Below are 12,182 nucleotides of genomic sequence, written 5' to 3' on the forward strand. Positions count from 1 at the left end.
AATCCTGCGGAGCACTAATATGATCTGCCTAATGAGCGGCTGGGTGAATGTGGCCAACTTGATATCACTCATATCAAGGGACGCCTCGCCAGCCTCTATCCGCCATTCCTCGCCTGCCCGCCTGGGCTCCTTAGGCCCCAAGAGGAAGTAGTTGCTGGAGCTAAGCAGCCACCATGAGAAGAATTGGCAAAACAGCCCAGTTCAAATTGGATCTGACCAAGAAGGAGGCTCAGCAGAAGCAACTCACTCAGGACTACGAGCATAAGCTTTCCAAGCAGAGGGAAGACTTGCGGGAGTGCAAGGCCAGATACCAACGCTTGGAGGTGGTCAGCCATTTCCAGTTCATGATGCGGTCCCACTGGAACCAGGTCCTCTGGCTCTTTGTCCCCAGTGGCACTTTCCTCCAAGCCTTCGACCAGGAGGCCGAAGCAGACCGTAAGTCAGAATTTCTGTCTCCTCCAACCCACACAAAAAGACCCAGAAGAGGGAGACTCTCTGCAGCAACACAAACATTCACTGCACGTATCCAGCCCAGGGGCCGTAGTTTGAGGACCCCTGATTTAGTGCATTATAAAAAATGCAAATAGTTTTTCTGCGGATCATCAAAATTTTCTCGCGGACCACCATTCGGTGACCGCTGCTCTAAAGCAGTTTCTATTGTGTATCTTATTTTAGATAGCAATATATGGTACTATGCATAAGAAGGGCCAAAGCATAAGGGTTTTAACAGGGATATTCATGAAAGCTATGGCTCAATCATATCTGGACTGCAAAATGTACTAAGGGACAGTTTTAGCAGGCAGCAAGGAAAAGAGGACTGAACAAACAAAACTTGGTTAACAATTAAAAAAACAGAAAGCAAAAGATAAAGAAGACAACATACTTTAAGAATGACAGCAAATGTACATGTCTCAGGAAAATGTTGCAGGATTCTGTCGGTCATTGGGACCAGAGGTTTTGTCTTCTGAGCTTTTGGATTCATGCTCAGGGAACATCTCTCTATCAGAAGGTGTCACAGAAGTTCCCTGAGGAAGGGCTCCAGCATCAGACAGAAAGCTCAATGGTCCCAATGACCTACCATTCAGATTGCAACATACATTTCATCTATTCGCCAAGTTTGAGTTTCAGTCCAGTTCCATCAATGGCCAAAAAGGAGCATTTCATCTAAACATTTATGATGTAGGCAAAAGCACATTAGATCAATCTTTTTCTAATAATTCTTAATGCGGAGTAGAGTAATACGAAAGAGCATTGACAGGTAGGGCTGGACAATTCTTTATATCAGTAACTTGGAAAAGCTCCTTTTGGAATGGTCCCAAGAATGTGACAATAAGTATCCATCCAGGAGCATTTAGAGCTACCACATCTTCTCAAGGGATCATGCAATGCCTTCTAAGGCTATCACCTTATCTTAAGAGAAGCCCTAGCTAATTTAAAGAGTTGCTTTTCCACATCTATTTAAGCTTCAGAGCATCTTTATGAAATCTGGATTGAGAAACACTGCACAACCCATGTCACACTTCAATTTAGGCATGGCTATCAGTATCAGAAAATACCTGAATTACTATGTTTTGAATACTGAAGATTGTTAGATGGTTCTGCTGTCTTCGTCCCATCCAGATACTTTGTTTAAAGTCAGTACTACATTCAAGTAATGTGATTGTGTGTTTATTATTCTTTTTAATTTAAACTGATGCAAGGTTCCATCATTTCCTGATCTGGGCAATGTAATTATAATAATCAGTGGGATAGAGAAATCATTTGGAGGAATTAAATGTTTCATTAGTTCACACATTATGCAAATCAGAATCTAATGTGAAGGATTTCCTTCCTAGTCCTCTGATATAACTGGAATGAGTTGTAAACCATATCTGTCCATTTCATCTAAACCAGGGACTTGTAGTTATTATCAGTTTTAAAACCAATCTTGATGCTGTTTGCCTATTTCATATGAAATCACAACATCGATGAAGAAGAAAAAAGCAGAAATACTAGCTTTTAGAATTCTTCTTTGGATAAAAATAAAGAGGAAAGTAGGAGTCATGGTTCAAAGTCCTCAAGCACTATTTTTAAAATCTGGTACCCTTGGAACATGATGACATGGGCAAAACTGTCTGTTAATTCTGTATGTTGTAGCACAACAAAATACCCACTTAAATATTATTAATGAAATATATACTCCCACATACAGGCAGAAAGGTAGTGTGATCTCTCCACATGTTATTGGTTGAAATTAACAAAACAAATAAATAGGGCCAAATAATTTTGTATTTATTTTAAAAATGATGTTCAATAATTTGAACCTCAATTCCTAGAGGAAGCCAAGAGCCAAGTAGCACATTTCTTCTACAGCTGGTATTTTCTGAATTTAACTACACCATATTAGGCTAATTGTGATCAAGCCTCTGGGTAATGGTTACTTTATAATTAGGTATTTAAAATTTGAAATAATAGCATAATTCATAGTACGTGACATTTATAACAGTAGCTATTATAAAATCCACTTTTTATTTAGAAAAATTGCTTACTGTTTAATGTGTAGACATACAAATCTCATGTTAAGTATGAGCCATATTCCACACACTTGTGGATGTCTGTAGGATAATTTCTAAAGAATTATACATAATTCATTATGTACAATGAGAACAACCCATTAACACAATCTTTAATATCTATTTCTGAAGAACAAATTGAACATTTAACTGAACAGATAAAAGTAAGAATTTTGTGCAAAATGTGACTGGCAGATTAAGAAGCAAGAGGAGATATTCAGGGTGAAAATGTATCATCCTGAAATGTATATATGACTGAAATAATTCTGTTTTGCACTAATATTGCTTTAAATGCACAGTTGTATTTATTGACCGGGTGAATAAAAGCATCTTCAATGAGGGTTTAGTGTTTAATGATGATTATTGCCCTAAATTAGAGACTGCCAAATAAAAATATTAAAACCTGCTGGCAATAAAGAAGCATATGCTTGTAAATGAAAAATGAGAAAAGATACTTACGTGTGAACATTGTAAGAAACCAAGGAATAGCATATAGCTATAGCAACAACACGGGAGAAAAAAAAGAATATATGGTTAAGAGTAGAACATTGTAAATTTTCAATCACATCAATGTTGGAATTCTGTAAATCTAACTTAGAATATGTATGAGAAGTTTAAATCAGTTTCAGTCTCTATTATGATATCCAAGAATTCAAAATTTTTGAACCAGAGTCTGATTATATTTTAGTCCTGCATATAAGATGGTCCTCGCATAATGATCACTCATTCTGCAACTGTTTAAACTTAACGATGGTGCTGAAGGAATAAGTGTATTATTATAAATGCTTTTTCACAAATATTGTAATTATGATTTAAAATTTTATTCGCTTGAATTCGGAGTTTTTTAAAATGAGCTTAAACTTCAGAAGATCCATCCTAGTGGGCACTATATCTAGATAGCCATTAACTGAGAAAAAGAACTAATTCCTGCTTATTCCATCCATCTGACTATTTCTACTTCCATCAACAATACACTTTGGTATGGTGAGAACTTCCTACACTTTTCCTGGTGCACACTGCCCCCTACCTGTCCCACCAGGTATAAGCAAGTTAACAGCACTGCTCTCTTTTTTTGCCACACAGTATTTGTTTAGAGAAAATTCCTCTATTCTCCACAACACAACCGACAGTAATAAAGTGTGATCCATAATTAATAGAATACTTATATGCTTCTGCATTAGGATGTTCTATCCACAATAATCCTGTGAATATTTTTCCCCAAATTGCTCAACATAGAACAATTTGGGAATACAGAATAAAAACAAGTCTCATTTTATAGCACAGTTTTCCTTCTGTATTTTTAATGGTAATATTTGATTTTTATTTTCAAGTGCAATGAGATCTCATAAAAGTCAAGGGGTAGTGCCTGCCTGATCCTTAAATTGACTTCTTTCTTATAATTCCCAGGTCATTTTTTAAAAGAAAAGATTGGACACCCGTTGTCTGATATGGTTTCCTGCCTGAGCAGGGGGTTGGACTAGAAGACCTCTAAGGTCTCTTCCAACTCTGTTATTCATAGACAAAATTAAGTTGTAGGGAGCATACAGGGAACATCCTCATGTTCCTCTTCATGCAGGAGGAACCAACAAGATTAATCAATGTTTCATATGACAGGATTAATTCTCAAGCATGAAAATAGTACTGCTAAGTGTATATACTTTGATGGATTCTGGAAATATTTTGTCAAATGGCACATCTTGATAGCTGCTATCAGCCTTTGGTTGATTCTTGCACTGAATTTGTTTTGGACCATGGTATGTGGATATAGATTATATCTATATTCCAGTTTTTCCCCAAATGCCATCACTCTATTAACAACTAATTCCCAGAACACTGCCAATAATTTACTAAGATTGTATTACTATTATTCTTCTCTTCCTTCCTAGTATCTATCAATCCCCACTTATGACTATAACCATGTTGCTTGTATCTTTCACTTTACATTGTTTTTGTTTCCTAGTATGATCTGATAGCTTTTTAGTAATCTTGATTGTATCTTTTTATTCTTGAAGAATGTATTTTATTTTCCTTATGTACACTGAGAGCATATGCACCAAAGACAAATTACTTGTGTGTCCAATCACACTTGGCCAATAAAGAATTCTATTCTATTCTGTTCTGTTCTGTCCTGTCCTATCCTATTATTAAACTTCCTGCTTTTTCCGCCTGTATTAAAATATATAAGTCACAGTGGCGCAGTGGTTAGAATGCAGTACTACAGGCTACTTCTGCTGACTACCGGCTGCCTGAAATTTGGCAGTTCAAATCTCACCGGCTGAAGTTTGAGTCAGCGATCCATCCTTCCAAGGTGTGTAAAATGAGGACCCAAATTGTTGGGGGGAAATATGCTGACTCTATAAACCGCTTAGAGATGGCTGTAAAGCAGTATATAAGTCTAAGTACCACTGTTCCCTCTAAGGTGCGCGGCCGCGCACGTGGCAAGAAAGCACCGCACGGCAGTTTCCAACTGCCGCGCAGTGATTTCTAATGTCACAGGCTCCGGAAGCTGAGGGGCCTCAGATTTTCTGTCCTGGTTAGGGTTAGCACGGGCACGGGGGTTGGGACGGTGGCAGGAGCTTACGTGGCACGACCGGTCTCCTAGGACCTCCTAGGGGCTGGCTGCGCCGCTCAAACTACTGTCAGTCGCCCCGTATTCAGCAAAGCAAGCACGGGGAAGTCGCCAAAGCCCCCGCCACCACCGGAATAACTGCTGCCGCCTCCTCCTCCTCCTTCAACAGCACTGCTGGATTTGCTGCCTGGCGCTGCGGCTGATGTGAAGCTGCCAAAGCTCCCGCCGGTGCTCTCGCCCATGGCAGCGGCGGCCGTGCCTCTCCCTCCGCTCGAAACACCTGAGCTGGGCCCCACATTACCCCTGCCGCTTCCTCCTCTGCCGCCGTGCTTTTGAGGAGCCATGAGGCCTTTTTTTTTCCTGTGGGGCGGGAGCTGTACGGCAGGTGCGAACCGACTGTGGGAGGGGAAAAGGGCGCCGGAGCCCTGGCAAAGGTGAGGTGGTGAGGAGGAACCCGGCAGCAGCGCCATCGCGGGAGCCAGTAGGAAGGCGGCGGAGGGCGCGGGAGCAGGAAAAATAAAGCTTCATGGCTCCTCAAAAGCACGGTGGCAGAGGAAGAGGCGTCAGGGATAATGTGGGGCCCAGCTCAGGTGCTCCGAGCGGAGGGGGAGGCAAGGTGGGAGCTTTGGCGGCTTCACCTCAGCCGCAGCGCCGGGCAGCAAATGCGGTGGTGCTGTTGAAGGAGGATCTTCAGCAGCGGCCCTGGCCCCGGTGAAATAACCGAAGATGGAGCAGATCCAGGCTGATGACGTCGCCGCAGCTGCCAGGTCTGGACGGATGTAGCCAGAGCGGCGCCGATACGAAAGAGCAACATGACTTGAGGAATTCTGGGAGTTGAAGTCCATAAGTCTTAAAAGCTGTCAAGTCTTGTAACTTGACAGGTTTAAGACTTGCACACTTCAATACCAGAGTTCCTGAGCCAACATGACTGGAGGAGGAATTCTGGGAGTTGAAGTCCACAAGTCTTAAAAGCTGTCAAGTTTGAACATCCCTGGGATTTTTTTCTAAAGGGTTAGGGGTGCAAAGGTCTTGTAACTTGACAGTTTTAAGACTTGCACACTTCAAATGGCAGAGTTTCTGAACCAACATTTTGGTTGCTAAGCAGGAGCTTTGTTAAGTGATACTGATATTATATAACACTTTTAATTAAGTGGGTACCTTGAATAAACATAAATAAATAAATAAATAAATAAATAAATAAATAAATAAATAAATAAATAAATAAATAAATAAATAAATAAATATTTATTTCTTAGCCGCACCCTCTCCCGAAGGACTCGGGGCGGCGTACAATGAAACATATGAAATAAATATGTGGACAAAACAAACATATAACAGAGACATATACCGAGACATACACAAGGAGGAGGTCGGCTGATGAATAAAAAACAATTAGAATACAGTGATTAAAAAACCCCTAAATAATTAAATATAATTAAAATACCCAATTAAAAACCCGTCAGGAGCGATATGGTTAGATCAAAGTTGAGCCAGGCCAGCTACTTGAATAGGTGGGTCTTAAGCTTAATACGAAAGGAGCGGAGGTCAGAGGTATTCCTAATATCCGGAGGGAGGTCATTCCACAGGGCTGGGCCCGCCACAGAGAAGGCTCTACTCCTAGGCGCCGCCCCCCGACACTGTCTAGTGGACGGCACCTGGAGGAGGCCCTCTCTGTGTGAGCGGATTGGTCGCAGGGGTGTATGGGGCAGAATAACTTTGAGTTTCAAATAATACTGATTTCGTTGTTGTCTTAGGTGACATCTGTGAAAAAAATTCAGATGCTCAGGCATGAAAATGTGCTGCTCAAACACTATACTTTTCTGCTCACACTGAAAAAAAATTAGAGGGAACATTGCTAAGTACTATTGCTATTGCTATAAAAAGCATTTGCACTTACATCTGGGATAAAACCAATTTCATTGAGGTGGTTACTCAGTTCAGGATCATGGAATGCAATCATCTGAGAGAACACCGTAAGATATTCTGGAAGAAAAATAAACAGTAAGACTATTCGGAAATGATTTCAGCAAGAGTTCAGCCTCAAGGATTTTGCTTTCTGGAATCACCGTTGCAGCAGAATTCCAGGAAAGAGTTAACAAACTCAAAATATTTACTCCTAAAATAATTCACAGCAGAGAAACAAAATCACAACACCATCACAAGGAACACTATAAAAACTATGAATAGTAACACTATCAAAGTAAGAGATCAATGTGTAGCTTTATTAAGGAAATTCAAAACAAACTGTATGCTGCAATTGCTGTTTCAAGTTAGTAATTAGATGCAGTTTTGGTGTTTTGTTTTGTTTTTTAAATTGTGGTATGGTATTTTCCGCTAGATCTCAAAGCAGATTTTAAATTTAAAACTATAAAAGATAAAAACATGTATATAGGCTTTTAAAGGCTTATTTTAAATGAGATTTATAGCAGAAAACCTACCTTGAATAACATGAGAATTATCCTTTAGAAAGAAATTATAGAGATATTTTGGTATAAAAGCAGACATGCAGGAATAGGCCAAAGCTAAAAAAAAAAGAACCAGAAAGAGAGATAGCTTTTTATCCAACCACTACAATTGTTAGAACAAATTGAAAACAATGTTAGTCTATTCCCATTAAATAATTCTGTAAAACTTAAAAATACAGGTATCCTTGACTTGCTACCATTCATTTAGTGTTCATTCAAAGTTACGACATCACTGAAAAAAGCGATCTATGACCATTTGTCACACTTGCAACCGTTGAAGCATCCTCACAGTCATGTGATCAAAATTCAGATTTGGCAACTTGCAAGTATTTATGATGGTGGCAGTGTACTGGGATCATGTGATCATCTTTTGCAACCTTCTGACACACAACATCAATGGAGAAGCCATAATTCTTAACAACTGTGCTACTATTAATCAATCAATCAAACAAACAATCAAGCAAACAAACAGAAGAGAGCTGGAAGTTAACAGTAACAGAGTTGGAAGGGACCTTGGAGGTCATCTAGTCCAACCCTTGCTCAAGCAGGAGATCTTATACCATTTCAGATAAATGACTGTCCAGTCTCTTCTTAAAAACCGCCAGTGATGAAGCAACTACAACTTCTGTTCTGTGCAAGCTGTTCCACGGGTTAATTGTCCTCACTGTTAGGAAGTTTCTCCTTAATTCCAGGTTGCTAACGTTGTAAGATTTCTAACTTAACACCTACAGTGATTTCACTTAATAATTGTGGCAAGAAAGGTTGTAAAATGGGGCAAAAATTCACTTAACAACTTTCCATTGCTTAACAATGGAAATTTCGGGCTCAGTTGTGTTCGTAAGTCAAAGTCCACCTGTAATTTCAAAGATTAAGCAAACTTATAAATACACTACAGTTGGATCCAGATTTAAATATATATATATAATATAACAGAACATTTATACTCTTATCAGTGGAATTTAACAAATATGTCTTAGTCTAGATCCAAGTCCCAGAAATGCATACTGGAATTGCAACATTTATGTAATACATAAACTACCATTCATAGACAAAATATGGGAAAACAGCTATTAGCTGAAGTACAGATTTATTTGATTTATTTGTTCCTGTCCTGTCTCTCTCTCTCTCTTTCTTTCTTTCTTTCTTTCTTTCTTTCTTTCTTTCTTTCTTTCTTTCTTTCTTTCTTTCTGTCTGTCTGTCTGTCTGTCTTTCTTTCCTTTCTGTCTGTCTGTCTTCAATATGGTCATCTATTCACTGAGTGATTCTGGGTAGCTAATTCAGAGTTAAAAACACCTGACTAACCTAAAGTTATCACACCTCCCATGGTAAAAAGGGATCCAATAATACCCTGGCTCAATACTGGGAGAAGAATCAGGAATCTCAATTGGGGCAATCTGAATCTCAAGGGAAGTTCTCCCATAGGGTAGGCACGGCGACAAAAATGTTCCTGACTTCCATAAGATGACCTTAGTTAACCACCTAACCCAGAGCATGCCAACCCTATTTGAATGTGTTAGGTGTACAAGACAATGGAAACAGATAGTCGTGCAGGTATCCCAGCCTTATGCCATGTATTGTGAGCAAACTCATGAATTGCTCTATAATAGGGCTGTTAAACTCACGGCCTGTGGGCTGGATGCATCATGCCCACTCCCGGTTTAGCAAAGGGAAAAAACTCCCGATACGTCATATGATGATGCCTTGACACCACGAGTTTGACACCCGTGCTCTATAATATGCATGAGCCTGGTGAAACTGAGACACAGAGCTAATCAGGATTTAATCACTGCATGCATGAATTCAACATTCATAAAGACAAAGCTTACCTTCATTGTTGAAATTCAGATACAGGAAAGGCGCACAAAGGGAATCAAGACCTACAAGGAGATATATTATGCAAAAATATTGCTATGAAAAAACAACAATCCACGGAGTTTAAGAATATCCAGAAGATAAAGATGCATATTATATAATCAAATATTCTGCAGAAGTTATTATTATTATTTTTTAAAACAAATTTTTTATTGGTTTTAGAAAGAATAATCAGGAAAAGGGATGGTGGATAAAGTTACAAATTTTGACAGTTACATTATGCAGGAAATGGCCCTCCCCCCATTTTCATAACTTTCATTTATTGATACATTAAATTGTTGCTACTTAATAGTATTTTGTCAGCATATAACCTTTTGTCTTCAAATAATTTCAATCATTTTATATCAAACAGATTTTCTAATTCATTTTTGTGATCTGAGTTTTCTCGATGTTGCCTCTTCTCCCCCCTCCAGCAGAGCTCCGGCACCTCCCGTGTCCTGTATGTCCTGTGTAGTGTCATCAGGCTTATCTAGGAGGGCTTTGTTTTTTTCTATGAAGGCCTCGGCCTCCATAGTTGTGTTAATTCTAACTCTTATGTCCTCCCAGAATATTAACATACCTTCTGGCATAAGCCATCTGAACCACACCCCTTTCTGGTATAATTTCTTCGCTAGAAGCAAATAGTTTTTTCTTTTATCTCTAACTTTTTTCGGGATTTGTTTCAGAATGGCTATTTCTCTATCCTTGTATTTTAATGCTTGCCCCCCTTGTGCACTCAGAATCTCATCTCTTGTAGTCTTTCTGAGAAATTTAATGTGGACCTCCCTTGGAACGTTATGTGTTCTGGCATATGCTGAATTTACTCTATAGACCAGGTCAATGTCCCACCCCAACTGTTGTCTGCAGAAGTTATTTACAGATATACAGTAGGCTACTTTCAAAACTATCATATGTGATGTAGTCACCAAATAAATTGTTAAATAAATCCATGGGTTTGGAGGGGTGGCCATTTATGCCTATCTTCTGAAAAGTTTCATATATCAAATAAATCTAAAACCAGAAATTTGGAGCTCAGTCTGATCATACTTCTAAGAAAACTCAATGGTCTCTGTCATGAATACCAGAGCAGGTTCTTTGAAAAAAATATGTTTCATCCCAATAATCTGGATCATTCTTAGCTCTAAGCCAAAATGTGAGATATGGGGCCCTAGCCAAGGACTTGAGAACAGTTCTTCCAAGATATGCATAGAATTATATTCGGGTTATGTGGATAGAGTTATATTTGAATATTATACTGTTTAGCCATTAAAATAGCACTACAGTTCTAACTAACAAAGAATAGGTCCCCCACTTATCAAGACATATGACTGAAACTCAGCATTTGGGGAGGGGGGAGATCTCCCTTCCATAGGGGCTCCCAACTCTTCCTGGGACAAGGGTAACTTCCACTCCGGGAAGCTCATGAAACCTCAGCTCTTCTTCAAGGCCTTTGGGATTTGATTGATGTGCAGCTTCTATCCCCAGAAATCTTATTATCCCTTAGCTTGATTGCATTCTTAACTGCAATTATATTCTATAATAGTTCTATTATACATTATTGTTTCACTTTGAATGTTGTATGGGCTTTGGCTGTTCCTCTTGTACACTGCTTAGAGTCAATTGACCAAAGTGGTCTATAAATCTATACATCAATTATTAAACTTATACAATACAATAGTAGAGTTGGAAGGGACCTTGGAGGTCTTCTAGTCCAACCCTCTGCCTAGGCAGGAAACCCTATATCGTTCCAGACAAATAGCTATCCAACATCTTCTTAAAGACTTCCAGTGTTGGGGCATTCACAACTTCTGGAGGCAAGCTGTTCCACTGATTAATTGTTCTAACTGTCAGGAAATTTATCCTCAGTTCTAAGTTGCTTCTCTCCTTGATTAGTTTCTACCCATTGCTTCTTGTCCTGTCCTCAGGTGCCTTGGAGAATAGCTTGACTCCCTCTTCTTTGTGGCAACCCCTGAGATATTGGAAGAGTGCTATCATGTCTCCCCTAGTCCTTCTTTCTCTTAAGCTAGACATACCCAGTTCCTGCAACCGTTCTTCATATGTTTTAGTCTCCAGTCCCCTAATCATCTTTGTTGCTCTTCTCTGCACTCTTTCTAGAGTCTCCACATCTTTTTTATACCGTGGCGACCAGAACTGAATGCAGTATTCCAAGTGTGGCCTTACCAAGGCATTATAAAGTGGTATTAACACTTCACGTGATCTTGATTCTATCCCTCTGTTGATGCAGCCTAGAACTGTGTTGGCTTTTTTGGCAGCTGCTGCACACTGCTGGCTCATATTTAAATGGTTGTCCACTAGGACTCCAAAATCCCTTTCACAGTTACTACTATTGAGCACGGTACCACCTATACTGTACCTGTGCATTCCGTTTTTGTTGCCTAAACTTACTCACTGAAAGCAATGCAACCCCCCCCCCTTTCGCTTAGAATGAATTAAGAGCAATTGGGAAATATATATATAAAAATAGAATTGCTAGCCACAAGAGCCAGCTGGACTAACCTTGCCAGTATACAAGATCAGGATGAGAAACTACCCAGGCTTTCAAAACCCGCCTAAATTTTGCATGGCCTTCCGGCGATGAGAGCAGTTCGTCATACTGATGACAGCGAGGGATATCAACTTCAATCTACAATGCAAGCAACAAGAAGAAGCATAGGACAAGCCGTAAAAGGAGACCAGATGCCCAATCCCTCTGCATTTCTACAGTTCAAATTAGTAAGAAAGAAG

At 39.5% G+C, this 12,182-nt stretch overlaps 1 protein-coding gene across 1 annotated transcript in view; it reads right to left on the reverse strand.

The window, feature by feature from the left end:
- TBCK (TBC1 domain containing kinase) overlaps nucleotides 1–12,182 on the reverse strand; it is a 106,358-nt gene that overhangs the window by 43,938 nt on the left and 50,238 nt on the right. Inside the window, exons 17-21 of the mRNA XM_081959935.1 lie at nucleotides 11,955–12,081; nucleotides 9,413–9,463; nucleotides 7,560–7,643; nucleotides 7,019–7,104; nucleotides 3,012–3,048 (exon numbers count right to left, since the gene is read on the reverse strand). Coding sequence (XP_081816061.1) covers nucleotides 3,012–3,048; nucleotides 7,019–7,104; nucleotides 7,560–7,643; nucleotides 9,413–9,463; nucleotides 11,955–12,081 — 385 coding nt within the window. The remainder of the gene's footprint in view (nucleotides 1–3,011; nucleotides 3,049–7,018; nucleotides 7,105–7,559; nucleotides 7,644–9,412; nucleotides 9,464–11,954; nucleotides 12,082–12,182) is intronic.

The sequence above is a fragment of the Natrix helvetica genome, assembly GCF_964273705.1.
Source record: "Natrix helvetica genome assembly, chromosome: 7".
Lineage (NCBI taxonomy): Eukaryota > Metazoa > Chordata > Lepidosauria > Squamata > Natricidae > Natrix > Natrix helvetica.